We start from the raw sequence: 17964 nt of genomic DNA, 5'->3' as shown, positions 1-17964 counted from the left end.
TTTTAAAAGAGGAAAAAAAGGTGAAAGGGAATAAGAGGTTCAAATTTCTAGGTACGGAACAAATAAGTCATGGGGATGTAATGTACAGCATAGTCAATAATATTGTGATAGCATAGTATGTGTCAGATGGTTGCTGGAATTATGGTGATCACTTCTTTAGGTATATAAATGTTGAACAATCTTTCAATAGACTGTTTTCATGGTGTAACATGAAACTGACATAATGCTGTATGATAGCTATATTTTTTAATAAAAAGTGTTTAAAAAATAAAATAAAAAATGAAAAAGAGAAATGAACAAGTTCTTGAGGGAATATGGGGTATTTCTGGTATTATGACATCATTTTATTTGTAGAAAGGACTGATTGTAAAGAATAACAGAAACTTCCTTAAATCTTTTAAACCTGAGTCATGTGAATAAACCTGGAAAATGACTATAACTCTATCAGGTCTTTATAAAGAAGTGATCTATATTGAGTTTTTAATCCAATTAGAATCATGCAATTTTAGACCTAAGGATGCTTTTTAAAGAGATAAAAATAGTTCATAAATGATCAATCCTCAGTTATTAAATAAAATTGGTTATTTTGCTAATTCTTATGGCATTTTATTTTCAATTAAAGATAGAGTAAAACCCATAACGACTCTTTTCATCTGAAGTTGAAAAAACATGGAATCAACAGGCCAAAATAAATTTTAAATAAAACTTGGTGAAGAGCATATGAATGTTGTGCATACACACACTTACAAACTTGTTCATACTTTTTAAAAATTGATTGACGTGTACTTCAAATGGAATAAAGATGTCTAAATTAACCTCTCCTTTAAAGAGATCTAAGTAAAAGAATGAGAAAAATGTTGGGGAACGTCATCCTCCTGTCATTTAACATATCCATCAAGTGAGAAAATATGTCCTGCTCTTCTACCCTATCAATCTGACCCATCTAGCAGATCTCTCTAACCCATCTAATGCACTGCATTGCCTCTATCAATATTTGGACCAAGTTAATTTCTTATGTGTTTATAATTGAAACAGAAATTTAAAATGCAGCCTTAATTGTGGACCAGAAACACTGCAGTCCACTATTCTATCAGTAAAGGAACTGGCATGCATTGTTTTCCAAGGTCCAAAGCAACAATAGTATAAAACATCAAAGAAAATGCAATCAGGATGAATAACGTCTTAAGGCTTTATATTTAAGAAAGAAAAAAGATGTAGCAGATCAAATTCAAAATACACTATAGAAGTATATTCAGATATCAAAGACAATTTAATCTATGGTAAATTCTTCTGTGAACATTTGACTATGTATTCATTGACCAAAAAAATTATAATAAGATTTGTTATAAATTTGGTTTGCCTTTTATAAGGACAGGTTTGATTTTGACTCTTCTTCCTCCTTGTCCTATGCTGCCAAGGAAAAGGAGGAAGTGGAAAGAAGAAGAAAAGGGAGAGAAAACATTCTATAAAAAGAAATATGGTACGGATTTATGTGAGAAAAAACAGGATCTGTTCTACGTTTTTAATCTTCTATTTCTACACATGCCATTATATCAGTGCTTCCTGTTTGAACAATCTCTCTTCATAACTGTTTGAACAATTTCTCAATAGACTATTTTAAATTTATTATGACTTTCATTACTATTAAGTGTTTGTAAGACTGCTCCAAATTAACAATTTATAAAATATGCTTTAGAACTATGCTTTTAGTTAATGAATATACTAGAAGCTGTGAAAATGAATTCTTTTCAGGTTGTCAGTCTTAGTCAGTACATATTTTTTTACCTGAAACATTCCTTCTATCTTTTTTTTTTTTTTTAAATAATAGCTTGATGGGTTTTGACTGTCAGTATCATTTATCTGTACTTAAACACACAGATATAATATCTCCACATATCTCTTAATGTTTTCCCCAAATTACCATCAATGCAAAATTATTTCCTTTAGGAACTTTTTTTCTTTTTTCACTTTGCAAACTAGTGGAAGCCAGGAACTGAACATTTTGATTGACTAGAAATTCTATTTTTTAAATTTCTCGTACTCAGCAAAGTTTCTATTAACAGTCAGAAAATTTTGCTTCTGATCCCATTTCTACCTGTAACTAGTTGTGTGATCTTGGGCAAGTCTTTAAACTTGGCTTCAGCTCTTTAGAATACAGTTTCTATAGTCATATCATTTCTAGGACAGATAATTTTTAAGGCAATTTATTTTAAAAATGTTCTGAGAAATTATAGTGCTCCATGATCTGGAGCAAGAATCCATCCATTTCAACATTTCGTCATTAAGACAGAACTTAAAATCCACATTATGAATGTAGTAGTCATAATTGTGGAATAATTCCAAAACAGTACTGAAGGTATTGGCTAAATTTAAATGGTCAAAAAAACAAAGCTAATTGGGGCTTCTTCATATATATATATATATATATGGGTTTAGATGCATTTTTGAAATTATGTTTAACAAAGGACGCTGTGTCTCATAAATGTTATAAAAATTTAAAACTAATGGTACCCTCATTAAATTACAGTGAAATTGAGTGATTTACAAAGGGCTATATTGCTGATTATATAATTGTATCTTATTTATAACGAGACATTTCTATAACAGTTTTATTATATTGTTTTCAATAATTAATAACATTTTCAATGTAGAGAAACTGCTACCATCAACTAAAATTATATTCAAAGTCAGCATACTTAAGTCTAAGAACATGAAAATCCTATGACATGTTCAAACCATTGGATTGAACTACCACACTCCAGCTATGAACAGATGGGCCAAGTCACATTAGAAATATGCTGCTCATAATTACAGTTAAGGAAGACAAAGACTCCTGGTTGGATCATCTCAGGGATGATTCTCTGTCTCACTGAAGCTGTGACCAGCTCACCAAAATCTCAGGTAGAATAAGAATGAGTAAACCCTGATTGGTCTATATCAACCAGGGCAAAGAAATTAAGTGTACCTGACCCAGTTAGATAAAATGGGACAAACTTCTCTGATAAAGAAGCCTAAACATAATTAACACATGAATGAAATAATCTTGACATGTTCGCCTCTCTCACTTATAATATTTACATTTAATAAATTATGTTGGATCCTCAAAATATAACTTCAAGAGAATTATGGATTTCCCCCAGATAACCTGACTGCAAATCTAACAGTTGCTTCCAGATGGATGATGTTACATAGAGTTGGATTCATAGTTCCATAAATTAGATTCCTTTTCTTTCTAGTCATAGCAACTATATATTGAACACTTATTATGTGCCTTGACACTACACTAAAGCGCTTCATCCATGACTTCATTAGATCCTTGTAAACACTCTTTGAAATAGTGCTTTCAGAAAGGGAATCTTCAGGAAAGGATACAAATTTTGTCAAAGTTCATGGCGCTAGCAAGTGGTATGTATCCCTGGCAAGTAACTTTTTCCTTGTTACTAATATAGCTGCTTTCTTCCTTCTTGTTTGATGTTCCTTATCATTGCAAATTGCCACATAAGGAAAATATGGAGGTTATAGAGCCCTCAGTCTTGGTTTGTTCTGGCAATACTAAGGGTGAAATTCTACTTGAACACCAAAGTTCCAGCTTTATCACACATGGCTCTTGCACATCCAGTAAAAAGCTCTCTCTGCCATTGCTCTTTAACTGAAAACCTGATGGACCCGTCTGATTTGGTTCCCCTTGACCTCCCCCATAAGAACACTTCTGGGCACATGTTAAACATTAAAGAATAGAGAAAATGAAACATTTCTAACATTAATTCCACTTCAATATAAAATGAAAATTACCATCAGCTTGTTTAGACTGGAGTTCCCTGCCACAGGAAGGCCTATGACAGAGAGCTACCATTTTCACAATTCTCATGGTACGGGAGGCAACACATCAATGAACTAGGGTGAAAGTCATTTTTACTTTGGAGGTCATTTTAGTTCCCTTCATCTGAGAATCTGAAAGAATTATACACAAATATATACTTTTTAATTGGACATATATTTGAAATTATGATTTCTGACCTGGATCTGTTGCTGAAGCAAATTGATTTTGTGTTGTTGCTGCAGAAGTTGCTGCTGTTGTCTTGCAATCTGTGGAGAAATTGCACATGAAAAATTTTAAAGTGTATTGTACTCTGGGGGGAAATTACCAATGTTCTGTTTCTCAAAGTGTGATCTGGCCTGATTCAGATGATGCAAACAGATGTACGTGTGTCCCTACAGTACCAGAAATTCATCCTTAAGTAGGATCAAAAAGACATTTAGTCTTCAGGAACCATTATGTCTCATTTGCCACCCCCCCAAAAAAAAAAAAATGACACCTAAGACAATACAATGGTGATCCAATCCAATATGAAATGCTAGAGTTTCAAAAACCCCACTTCCTGGTAATATATTAAGAAGGTATTGTCTTTGACGTCTCAGCTCTTTTCTACAAAAAAGAATATTGCATAAATGTGAGGTTGTCTTGACCAAGGAGTTCAGAGTAGCAGAAAGTATTGCAAGATGCTTGATTCCTTGGTGAGGTTTTGGTATTTTTGTTTTGTTTTTTGGTAAATACTGTCCTCATTTCTTCTTCCCACAAACCCCTAAATGGCCAGCTCTTCAATGGACTCTATTCTAGTTTTTGTTCCTATTTTCTACTAAAATGATTCTTAATAAAGTCACCAGTCACTTTCATTTTTTAAAATTCTGAAGTGTTTTTCAGTCTTCACCTTTTGACCTTTCATCAGAATTCAACACTTAAGTGTTGTCAGTGATCCTGAACTTTCTTCCTTGGCTTCTAGGACATCACATTTTCCTAGTTTTGTTCCTACCTCTCAGTCTATTCCTTCTCAGTCACCTTCAAAGGCTCTGTCCAGCCATCCAAAGTTGTAGTTTTGGAAGGCTTAATTTTAGCCTCAGTTATTTTCCTTTATGTACCTACTTTCCACATGTATGCCAAGTGATTATAAATTTGTTTTTCTAGCTTAGACCTTTGCTGTAAGCTTCAGACCCATTTATCCAATGACATTCCCAAAGGTCCTTCAAATTCAACAGGTTTAAAACTAAACTCAGGACTTGGCCCTCAATGTGGTCATCTGAAGTGTTCTTTAAGCCAGCGACTAGCATAATCACCCTCTTATTTGCTCTGATAACATCCTCTAACTTAACACATACCACACTATGATTTCATAGTTATTTTTGTTTTGTTTTCATTAACATCTCTGTCTCCTAGGTAGAAATCCATAAATACAGCAATGTTAGAGATCATGTATATTTTGCTTATCATTTGCAAAAAGCCTGGGCAAAAGGAGTATAGAATGAAGAGTTGATGAAGAATGCTTGACTGAATAGACAAGAAGACAATTTTCATGACTTCTTTGCATCATGTAGGGTAGGAAACCTTCCCATGAGAATGTAACTTATCATTATCTTATAAATAAGTGTTACATCTTATTCTCATATTAAAATCACTTTCATGTTCATAAAGAAGTATGTTCCTTAACTTCAGTATCAGAAAGCTGAAAATTCAGGAAAAAAATTTGATACCTGTAGAATATTTTACTATGAATAAGAATAAAGAACCAATGTGAAGGGGATGGGTCTACGTGGCTACAAAATGAACTTTTTATTTCCCTTATGGACATTGGTACAATTATGGTTTCTTTTATCTTAGGAATGTGGTAAACTAAAATCATTTTTTTTTTTCTGAAGAAAGGAGATAATAGAAAAAGGAATATCACCTTTTGCCTTGAGTTCAGTTCTTTCCCCCCACATACCAGTATTTCAGCTGATATTCAAATACTCTTAGCATCTTAAGAATTTATCAAGAAACTAATCACTTCATACATCTCCACCCTTCATCCTGTTCCAAACTTGTGTTGCATCTTGCCTGGATTGTTCCAAAAGCCTCCAATCTGTTATTTCTGCTTCTGCCTTTGCTCCCTAAAATCTATTATAAAGCAGCATCTGGAGAGAGCCTTTGAAAATATAAATTGTGTCATGTTATTCATCTTTTCAAAACACTTTGTCTCATTGAGAGTAAAAGCCAGTGTCCATATAATGCCTGCAAGCCCAATATGATTTGGCTTCCTGCTACCTCTTTGGTTTCTTCTCCTCCCTCTCTTCCCTTTGTCACTCTACGCTTGCCACACTGCTCTCCTGTCTCTTGAACACACCAAGGATGTTCCTACCTCCCAAGGATACCCCTGCCTCTGGGTCTCTTGCTTTCCCCTCCATCTGAAACACTCTTTTCCTAGATAACTGCATTGCTCACTCCCTTCACCTTCTCCAAGTCTCTGCTCACATATCACCCTGTCAATAAGGTCTTCCCTGAGCGCTCGTTTTAAAAGAGCCTATCTTTCTATCTGGCACCCTCAGACCTAATTCTCTGCTTTATTTTTTCCCATAATCCTTATCAATATATACTATATTTTACTTTTTATTTATTTATTGTCTATCTCTTCCCCAACTAGAATTCAATCCATGAGAGATTTGTGTCTCTTTTATTCCTTGTTGTATCCTAGTAACTAGAACAGAACCTGGCATCAAATTGGTGCTCAATAATTATTTGTTGACTAGATGAACGTGGAATGGGGCTCAGAGTCTGGTAGAAAGGCTGATCAGTAAACAAGTTCATTAGTATCTCTAGGGGCTGTAATAGGAAGACTAGGGTGCACAGAGTAGGGACACCCTATATTGAGCAGGGAGTGTTAGGACGAGAGTCAGAAAAGGAGTGCTCAAGAGAAGATCAGCCTGACCTCAATCTTACGGAATAAATACTAAACGTCCTTCAGAAATCTCCTGTGGCCTGATGAAAAGATCACACCATGAGTGTGGTGACTAGGCATGCCAGCACTGCATGGTGGGCAGATCTGGAAGAACAGACTGGGCTCTAGAAATCTGACCTGTAGCTATCAGGAGGGACCTTCTCTCAGGCTGTACAGGCATCATTGTACGGCATCTCCAATATAGGGAAGCAATTCTGGAAGAACTTCAGGATTTCTGAAGTTCCAAGGAGAATGTCAGAGAAAGTAAAAAAATTCTAGAATGCTTTATGATATTTAGGGATGGGCCAGGATGTGATAGAGAAAGATAGGAACCTGCTCTCCATTAGTGATTGCTCAGTTTTTTTAGGACAAGTGTGCCCATCAAAGTAGGGATACCCTACAAAGAAATATCCCCATCAGACCTACAGTTTCAGAGGCTCCTAGAATTTTCCAAATTTAGATGTCTGAAGGTATTGATAGTTAAAAATGCAAGAGTGGTGTTTTTGTAGACTGTCGTAGGCAACCATTCTGAATTGTTTAATCATAGGGATAAACCAAGAGGAATATGCCCCATAGCCAATGATAGGCCAAATAGATCTTTAAGGAAAATTATGAGGTGTTTCATTAAAAATAAAATGTGATCTATCAAGCATGGATGAATCACCAAGTAGAATAAACTGAATGAAAGTGGATCTCCTCAAATATAATCCGAATATTTCTTTACCTCTTTCCACTCTGCTAGTTTACACTTTGAAAGCTGTTTAGAAGGTTTTGCAGTATTTGTGGAGGAACACAAATATCCTTGACTAAATAAATGGTTCTCCTCCAGTTAGGATGGTGAGTGGACTGAGCCCAGAGCATGAGATGTTAAAGGGAGTTAGTCCTGGAAAAGATGCACCATCTTTATATGTAAGCTCACCCTATGACCCTATGACACCCACTATCTTCCCTTATCATTACTACCAATTTTCTTTTTAAGTAATAGTTCTTATACATTGCCACCATTTTCCCACTATACATCAATTCTTCTATATGTCAATTCTCATTGTCTGATTTCTACTACTAAAGCTCCATAGAAGCCATACTCTTAAAGGCCAATGACAAGAATCTAAATGACAAACCTGGTAGCTTCTTGCTTCTGGACATGTTCATTTTCCTTTCTCTACCAGCTATATACCAGTATCTCCCAAGGATCCACTTTCTTGTGATATCACCATCACTCTAATTTAAGGCTATAAACCTGTCATTTCTCTGCATGAAACACTCTGGGCCCCAGTATCAATATGGCTGTCTTATGTGTCATTTAAATCTTAGCTTAATTGCCAGATCTAACTACCCAATCTAGGAAACACTGCCTTGCTATACCAGTCATCTATTTATCAAGTTATTCTTACATTTCTTCAAATTACTTAACACTACTTGAAATTATTTTGCTAATTTCTCTTTCCCTTTGTTAATCACCTCTTTCTATTAGAACTTAGGGGTTTGTCTTTCTGGTTGACTGAGGTAGGCTAAGCAGTTAACACAGTGCCTGGCACATAAGAAGCACTTGATTAGTATTTGTTGAACAAATAAATACAACTTATCTACTCTAGTGATTTAAACTACCATCTGTATTTGTAGATAATCAACCAATTAGCTCAGCCCTCTCTCCCAAACTGCTGACTGGTATTTCTGCCTGTCTCACATATACCTACAGATAGACAACCTGACAACAACTCTAATGCAACATACTCATCATCAAGCCACCTGCTTTTCCCCCAACTATGACTCAAGTGCAAAACTCTTCCTTTCTCTTTTGCCCAAAAAGTTCAACTAACCATAACTTTTTGGTGAAACCTCTGCGCTGCTCAAGGTTTTTATTCCTTTCTTCTTTTTTCCATATTTATTACTCTATCTAGTTTAGATCCTGACTCCTTCTTATTTAAGATATTTTAATACCCTCCTGTCTAAAATTCCTGCCCCACAATTGAAAATTTACTTCACTTGGTGAATCCCACCTTTTCTTCAAAGCTCATACCAAACACCTGTTTAATGCAATCTTTCATAATGTCCCTGACTGGAAATGTTCTCTTGGCTCTCTATGGTTCTTTTTGGTACTTCTCTCATGAGCTATCAGTGTTTCACCTTGATGATAGTTACTTCCATGCTTCGTACCACTAAAATAGTTGATAAGCTCCTTCAGATCAGAGTTGTTTGTTTGCTTTGGTGTTTTGCCTTTTTATTATATTTATGTTGGGGAAGAAAGAAGAGGATTTAATTGACCTTTGTGTGCCTACTGAGAGTGACATAAATAGCAGGTAAAACAAAACCTAGTTCTTACTCACCTGTTCCTGTTGCTGCTTGGCCAGCTCCATTTGCTGGCGCTGCTTCTCAATCTGTGATGCAGCCAGTTTCTTCTGCTCATCATGGGCAGCCAACAACTGCTCTCGCAGACTGGTCAGCTGGTTGATCATACCCATGAGCTGCCTCTCCTTCTCAGCGAGACTTTCGGGAGTCCCTGAAAATAATGTGATAATAAAACATACAAGAAAGGAGAAATGAGAAGACAGTGATTTTTCAGTGACGATAATTCTGTTGTATAGAGCACTATTTCAAATATAAGGTTCAACACACATATACTTACCTTCTTTTAGATTTTAACTCAACAGTAAAAAGTGATAGTTATTTACCCATTGCAAAATATCAGAATGCACAAATATTTTGATTTCTTAAATTTTAACAAATAATAATCTACAGCTTGTTTTTCCTTTTATTTTACAAATAAATCAAAAACTGTCGGCAGAGCAGCTACTATTTTTAGTGTTATATGCTGGGATCTGATGGAAACAAAAAATACCTAAGTAGTTCTTTTTTTAATCAACTAAAGAAGCCAGACAAAAACATGAACATTTAATAAATATAATGATTAAGAGATCAAGGTATTACTATCAGTGATATGATTCTTTAAAAGAATCTTAAAAATCAGAACTAAGGAATCCTACATTAAAAGGGTAGAAAAACATTTATTAGCCAATCAAGTTTTTGACTGTTTTCTCATAGGCCGCTTAGACTTTCTTCAAAAATAGAATACAGCTAGCAGAGAAAATACTCAAGTTTAAGATGTAAGTTTAGTCTATCATGAAATAATGTAATGTTGTTGGAAAACTAACAGATCACATTATGGTCACTCAAGATTATAGTTAAATCCATGATTTAAAGAAGTCAGAGCAGTCATTTAAAATAAATACCATGCTCAAGATTTTAAAACATGCCAGTGAATTGTCTTAGTCAGGATAAAATACTTATTTGATACACTGGAAATGTGAGCAGTTCACTGACACAGAAACATTATCACTTTTAATTCTTCTTTCAAAATTCACTAGACAGATGAGACCCCTATGGTAACGTACTAGCAGTAGGAGAGAACATATTTTTAATTACAATTTTCACTTGAAACATAAGACACTAAGCATTATTTTTAATAATGCATTTGCCACCTGTATATGTAATTAAATAGAAGAATCTGTTATAACTCACTCGTCCTTCCTCATTCCACTGCATTGCTCCCTATCAATTTATGCTGAAAAAGCATGAGCTTTTTCAGGAAGTAGTAGCTATAGTCAGTGGTTTATAATTTTCCTGTGCCCATTTGGAATACAAATAAAGTTTCTAATGTAATTTAGAAAATAAGCTAGAGAAAAAGCATCCAAGAAACAAATCCTAGTAAATATAAGGCAAAAATCATGTCTTACATTCCTTATTCCTAATACCTTACCTGGAGCAGGTGCTCAATAGATTACCAGTAATACTTTATTATACCTCAGATATTTGGATTCCATCAAAAAGAAGAACAGTTGCTCTAAAAATAATAAGTATATGACTATTGCAATTAGAATCCTAATGTTAAATACTCTAAATACTGGGAATATTTTTTAAATGATAATATTTCAATGATGGTAAAAATGTGCATCTTCATACATTGTCAGTAGAGGAGTATATGGCTACCACAATTCTAGGGTGCTTACTAGGAAAAATAATACATATTATGTCCTTGTAATCCTCATAATCTTCAGGGGGCAATTTCATTTCTAAAAATCTAACCCAAGAAAATTGCAGGAAATGAAGATAAGTAATAATAAGTGTTTTAAATGAAATACTAAAAACAATCTACATGTCAAATGGGAATAATCAAACAATTATGGGATATCCATATGCTAGAGTATTTTGCATCTATGCAAAAAAAAATATTTAACAATATTTAATGAAATGGGAACTTGTTTATGATATAAAGGCAGGTGAAAAAGTTGGATAGAAATGAAACTTCTATGTAAACATCTCAATGTATGTTTATATCTATACAGAAAAAAAACTGGAAGAAAATTTATCTATATATTAATAGTGGCTCACAGGTCATTTTAATATTTTTTTCATATTTTTATATTTAAAAATGTTTCTACAATGAATATTATTATTTATACACTCAGAAAAATGTATTCCATGTACATATATGGAAGAATAATTTAAAAGCTTAAGGTGGCATTATGCATTTTAATAACTGATAGAATACCAATGTGTCAAGAAATACACTTATTTGATGATGAGTATAAACAAATATCATTCTGGCATCAGTATATGAAAGATTAACAAAATCCTTTGGTCTTAGTAATATAGATGTAAATAAACTTTACTTGAGATTTACAACAAATTAATTTCAGGATCCATATTCAATTCAAAGTTTTTGAACCTTTAGCCTACCACCCTTCATCTTGATCTTCTCCTATGAGGTGTGACAATTAAGTTCATTAAGTCATCCTAGCAAATGTGCCACATGCCTCATGCTAAATATCCCTATGGTCACCTTCGAAGTACTCCCCTTGGGGAGCTGTGCACCGACACCAGTGCCTAGTCCACCCTTCAAAGCAATTTTGGAACTCTTTTTCTGGAATGGCCATCAGAGCTGTGGTCATATTACTCTTGATGTCCTGAATGTCATCAAAATGTCTTCCTTTCAATATTTCCTTTACCTTTGGGTAAAAAAAGAAGTCAATGGGGGCCAGATCAGGTGAGTAGGGAGGGTGTTCCAGTACAGTTATTTGTTTACTGGCTAAAAACTCCCTCACCGACAGTGCCGTGTGAGCTCATGCATTGTTGTGATGTAAGAGGCATGAATTGTCTTGGAAAAATTCATGTCATCTATCTTTTTCACGCAGCCTTTTCAGCACTTCCAAATAGTAAACATGGTTAACTGTTTGTCTACTTGGCACAAATTCATAATTTATAATCCCTCTGATATCAAAAAACATTTAGCAACATTGTTGCAACAAGTTCACGAATTTAGTTGTCAGACCTCCTATGACTTCTCAGACACAACTCTATTCTGTTTCAATCCTACTTAGCTAAACTTTCTTCTCAATCTTCTCTACTGGTTCTTCCTCTTCTGCCCACTTACAAATGCTCATATTCTTCCCAGTCCCTTTTTGGGAAAGGACCCCTATTCTTTCTCTGGCTTTTTTTTTTTTTTTTTTTTTTTGTGGTCCTGAGCTAACTAGCATGATTCAATTCCTAAATTCTGCATTCCAACAATTCTAAGACCTTTATTTTGTATATTTTAAACTCTCTGAGTCTTACAATGGATATTGTCTTAGAGTCGGTGATCTATTAAGGTGCGTGCCAACCCTAAGCTTGTCTTCCAGCCCTAGCAACATATTTCTAGACGTAGAATGATTATCTCTGAGTATAGATCTCAGTTTTAAAATTTAACATGTATAAGATGGAACTCTGCGTTTTACTCCAATTTTAAAAACATTATCAACCAATTGACATTCTAAGCTACTACTAACATCATCTTCAATTCTCTTCTCACCTACCCATCTCTGTTATCCATTATCCCAACAAATCATAATTTTTCCTCAAAATAGCTTTATTTTGCTTTTCTTTAATTATTTAAAACTATTTTTCAATATTATTATGTTCATGAGTAAATAAACAGTAATTACAAAAGGGTATACAGTGAAAGATCTCCTCTCAAAACTGCCCTTCGAAAGAAACCACCATCATTATTTTCTTGTGTAGCCTACCTTTTTTAATAAAGATTTAAGCATACATCAGAATATTTCTGTCTTAGTTTACCAGGGCTACCATAGCAAAGTATCAGAGATTGGGTGGCTTAAACAACAGAAAGTTAAATTTATTGGCTAGAAGTCCAAGACCAGGTGTCACAAGGGTTGGTTCCTTCGGAGGGCTGTGAGGAAAGGATCTGTTCCAGACCTTTCTCTGAGGCTTATAAATGACTGACTTTTATCTGTATTTTCACATAATCTCTCTTTGTATACATCTGTATCCAAATTTCCTTTTCTTATAAGGAGACCAGTCATATTAGATTAGGGCTGACCCTAATAACCCCCATTTAAACTTAATTACTTCTGTAGAGAACCTCTCTCCAAGTACTGTCACATTCTGAGGCAGTAGGTGTTAGAACGTCAACATATGAACATTTGGGAGGACACAATTCAACCCATAACAGTTTTCCTTTACATCAGTAGCAATATAACATAAACACTGCTGTACAGTACGTAGGGAAAGCTTCTCTTCTCCATCTCCACTGCCATTCCTCATCGTCTTTTTCATGAATTGTTGTAGCAAACTTGAATAGAACTAACTTACTGTCATGAATTTTTCCCTCTGCAAGTGTATCCTCTAACCAGGTATCAAAATCATCTTTCTAGAAAACAAATCTAATCATATCACTTCCTCTGTTTAAACACCTTCACTGTCTTCAGAGTAAAATGTCAACTCATTCTTAAGAATGAAGTAGGTCCTTCAAAATATAACCCCAGCTTTCCACTTCCTTTGTGTGTCTTAAATTCTAGCTATACTGAATTTTCTGCCATCCTTCCCAAATGCCACCATTCACAAGTGCCAACTACATAAACATTCATTCTTTATGTTCCAGCTCCTGTGTCTTGTTCTTTATGATTCTTTTCCGTTTTCCCACCTATAACAGTTGTTCCCTTTTTGAGGGATCTACACAGAACATACATTTATTATGGTTCTTAAACATTACATTGTATTATCGTATTTTCACATTTGTCTCCTAAAGTCAGCAGACATAGTTGTGACAGAAACAATTGTAAATCACCAACTTTTATATGTTCATTATCTACTATAGCATCTGGCATATACAAATTCATCTAAAACTGTTTAATGAATGACATAAAGTATAAAGTCCCTTCCCTTTAAACAAATCTCAAGTTTAGGCATGTGATGTAGCCAAGAGAAGTAGGGAGATGTTTTATCTTATATCACTTGCATATGTGTTCTGGTTTTGGCTCAGGACAGTTGGGCCACGGAACTTATGCTTCTGTAAAAGAAATTTTCCCCATTTTTATAAAAGTACTAAACCAAGATAAAAGAGTGAGCACTGTGGTTTCATTTCTAAATTATCATGTTCTTTATAATTATCTCTCAGTGAGTGGGGAGGGTCCAATAAGTAATCTACGAACATTGGAGAAACTAGTAATGGCCACAAAACATCCTAGACTTAAAAAGAAAAAAAAGAAAAAGGAAGAAGAAAGAAAGAAAATTAGATCACTGGAAAATCCCAGAGGCCCACAAAACAAAAAGAGGAGCTACTGTTTCTTTACTTAGATTGAGATCTTTAGGATTCATACAATTATTTAACACTATGGGACACAGTTGTGTATGTATGGACTAGCTCCATCAGATTCAGATAGCTAATGACATGATTTTCTGTTCATGTATGTTTCATTGATAATCATTTTTTTCATTTCTTTCAGTTATTTCAACTCTTATGTATTTTAATCTATGCTAGTGCCTGTTTCAATTCCCTTGGGAAAAATGATTACTAAAGTAAGAGACAAATACATTCGATGTTTTAGTTCTTCCTACTGCCTAGTAACCACAGGCATGACGATCATTTGGGTGATTCTTATAGTTCTGCAGGTTCCATAGAAGAAGCACATGTCAGACATGACTTAATATAATGCTACAGAAGTCACGAGGGAAGGAAACCAGCTTCAGTCATCCCCATCTCAGTAAGAGATATCACCATCCATATATTGTTTGGATTCTTTTTTCTGCCTCATCTTCTATATCTAATGTGTGAGGAATCCTCTTAACCCTAGAAAATACTATAAGTCAGTCCATGAATCATCATTTGCAGCACTAACCCTTAATCAAGACCACCATCATCTATCTCTTGCCTTAACTACTACAACAGTTTTCTAACTCTTTTGTCGGCTTCCACTTCTTCCCCTACTCAAACCTATTTTCCAAGCAAACCTTCAGAGTGGCGTTTAGAAAGGTAAATCAGATTATGTCACATGCCTGTATAAAACCATTTCATAGCTCATTCTGTGTATACAGTAAGATTCAATCTCCCTACCCTTATAAAGCCCTGAATGATCAGACCCCCCACCCCTTGGCATCATCACCTCCCACTTTTGCCAAAATGCTTCAGTCACATGGCCGTCTTTGAATTCCTCTAAAACCAATATGCAAACTTGCTCCCACTTAGGGCCTTTGCATGCCAATGTTTCCCCTGGAACACTTTTCCCCTAGATCAGGGTTTCCCAACCTTGGCACCATTGACATTTAGATACAATTGTTTTTCTGGGGAGCTGTGTTGTTTAGTGTCACTGGCCCCATGCTGGTAGTACACCCCACCTAGTTATGACATGCCAAAATGTCTCCGGACATTGCTCAATTTCCCCTGGCAGAGCAAAATCATCCCCAGTTGAGCACTACCTCAAATGACTGGCTCTTTTCTTTCATTCATTCAGCATATCTCCACAGAAGAGTTCCTCCTATAATATGTGCCTCACACCATTCTAGGTGTTGGGGATGCCACTTTGTGTAAGCCAGACAAGAATGTCTGCTTCATAAAGTTCACATTTAAACTGAAGAGATAACCAATGAAACTCAGATATATCCAGAGAGCAGTATTTGTTGAATGAACTGAAAATACAATGAATGAAAACTAACTTAAGTTAGTCTAAATTTACAACTAACGCTTCTTTCAGTGGCTCTTTCATCCAACAAGAGAGGAAGACAGACACTGCCCCCCCCCAGATTACCTGAGATCTGATTCTTGTTCAAGTCTGCTTGTTTTCAAATTGTCTAATGCTATTTAAACAGAATTATATCTTTCAAGCCACATAACTCTTTTATCTCAAAATGTCACGTCACCTAATAGAGGATCTACTTTAATCCACATGTTGAATCCACATACGATGTCTTTAATTCCTGAGTTCTGAAAGGCTATGGTATTGCTGAATTGATTATTTCCTTGAATCCATTATTGGCCTTATAGAGCTGTTCGGTGTTTGCCTTTATGTCCCAACTTTTGGAAAAAACAAAATTATAGCTTTCAAAAACAGCCAATTTTTTATTATACTAACTGCAGCTGGCATTTCCTTAAAACCGGATAAAACACTTTGATGACCTAAATTAATTCATTGTGAATAGGGTGAGAGGGGTCTGTCTGCCAGGGATACTGATGGGAAAGAAACCAGGCTCTAAAGAATTCTTCAACAAGTCCGGTGGAGAAACTGATCTAGGCATTTCTGAGCGGCCTAGCCAGAAAACCTTTCAAACAACGCCCTTCTTTTATAACCTCACCAAGGTAGAAATATGTGAGAGACTTTCACATGCTAATATTGTTGTTATCATGCTACACATAAATGTAAGCCAGTGAAACACAACTTTTTCAATGACTTTATTGAAAAATAAATTATCTGTTTAGATTAGTCAAAGCCACCATTGATCCCAAACACAGTTCTCAAGTGAAGTACCAATGCCATGATATTCATTGCAGTGGAATTTCATGCTCCCTGAAACAATGTGTGACACAATTGGTTGCCAACTGGAATGCGGGCGCTGATTTTTCTCCTGCTCAATAACTATGAGGCTATAAAAGGTATTTCTTCATCTTTCACACAACCTTTATTCAGTGCTTCTGCTATAGATAAGGGAAAAAAAAACGTAAACTGGCCAGTTACACCATAAGGCTGATTAGAGAAGAAGAAATAAATAACTTTTCCAGGCAGCTATCATTTTATAACATACACCGATTGTTTGCTGTCAGCAGAGCTTTTTAGTCAAAATGTATTTTTCTGCAAAACTGGATCTACTGTATTTTTTTAGAGGATTGTTTCTAATGTAACTTTAAAACCTAATTACTTCACATTTCCAAAGTATCAGACCATAAAATGGTTTAAATTCTAACAGGCAAAATAATCTAACAGGAAAAAATAATTTTATGCTCTTAGATGTGGTGACCTTTACAAACTCACATTGTTTCTTAAAAAATGAGATTACCTTTAAGTGAGTATGACAACAATTTAGTGATAGCTAAACTATCCCAACCAAAATGTTATTTATTTTTCCTACTTTAAAAAGTTTTTAATTTTTACTTTCGAAAATAGTAAGAAGAAATACTTCTTTGTACTTTGCCAAACTATAATTTTAATTTTTGTCTAAATGCCCTGAACATAATTAACTCACAGCAACTCGAAGCCAGCACTTAGGAACTAAGCTCTGTCCTCACTTGGCTATAGTCTTAGATACAGTTTTTGAGAATAGGTGCATAAGCACACACACACACACACACACACACACACACACACACACACACACACAGACACACACACACACAGACACCCACACACACACACACACACACAGACACACACACAGACACACACACACACTCTCATTCATTCACTCACTCGCTCTTTCCTGGAACTCATTAAAAGTTAAATGAAAACTGACCAATGTGAATGGAAGAGAAAGTTTCAATCCCAAAGAAGACTCAGTAAATACTCTGGCTCTACACATTCTAATATATGCCAAGATTCTATTCAAATACGTTATTCTAAAGTATCATCAATAAATCATCTAATAATGGAACAAGTTCATATTTTTAGGTTTAAAAAAAAAGCTCATACTCCTTCTTCCCTACCCTGATCAAAAACAGTGTACCTGTATATGAGACTTACACCTTTATTTGCTTCATAAACAAACAGGTGCCAAACAGTTAAGCCATTGTTCTTGTCTAATTTCCGAGGTGGCATGAAAACCACATTCCTGGGCACTACTAATCATTGTGTCTGACCCCCAAGAACCATTAAGTCAAATTTATTTACTCCCAGAGGGCAACACACTATTGTTGTATCTTCTTCACTTTCTAGCTACCTATGAACTATGGATAGTAATT

The 17964-nt window shown here is 35.1% G+C and overlaps 1 protein-coding gene across 16 annotated transcripts in view; it reads right to left on the bottom strand.

Moving 5' to 3' along the window:
• SOX5 (SRY-box transcription factor 5) overlaps positions 1-17964 on the bottom strand; it is a 920340-nt gene that overhangs the window by 181288 nt on the left and 721088 nt on the right. For all 16 annotated transcript variants that reach the window (XM_074325920.1, XM_074325926.1, XM_074325925.1 and 13 more), the window contains 2 exons: positions 9074-9246; positions 4018-4086 (listed from right to left, as the gene is read on the bottom strand). In XM_074325920.1, coding sequence (XP_074182021.1) covers positions 4018-4086; positions 9074-9246 — 242 coding nt within the window. The remainder of the gene's footprint in view (positions 1-4017; positions 4087-9073; positions 9247-17964) is intronic.

This window comes from Rhinolophus sinicus, linkage group LG02 (assembly GCF_036562045.2).
Source record: "Rhinolophus sinicus isolate RSC01 linkage group LG02, ASM3656204v1, whole genome shotgun sequence".
In the NCBI taxonomy this organism is placed as follows: domain Eukaryota; kingdom Metazoa; phylum Chordata; class Mammalia; order Chiroptera; family Rhinolophidae; genus Rhinolophus; species Rhinolophus sinicus.
The sequence above is the reverse complement of the archived record's forward strand: the minus strand, read 5'-3'. Positions and strand labels throughout refer to the sequence as shown.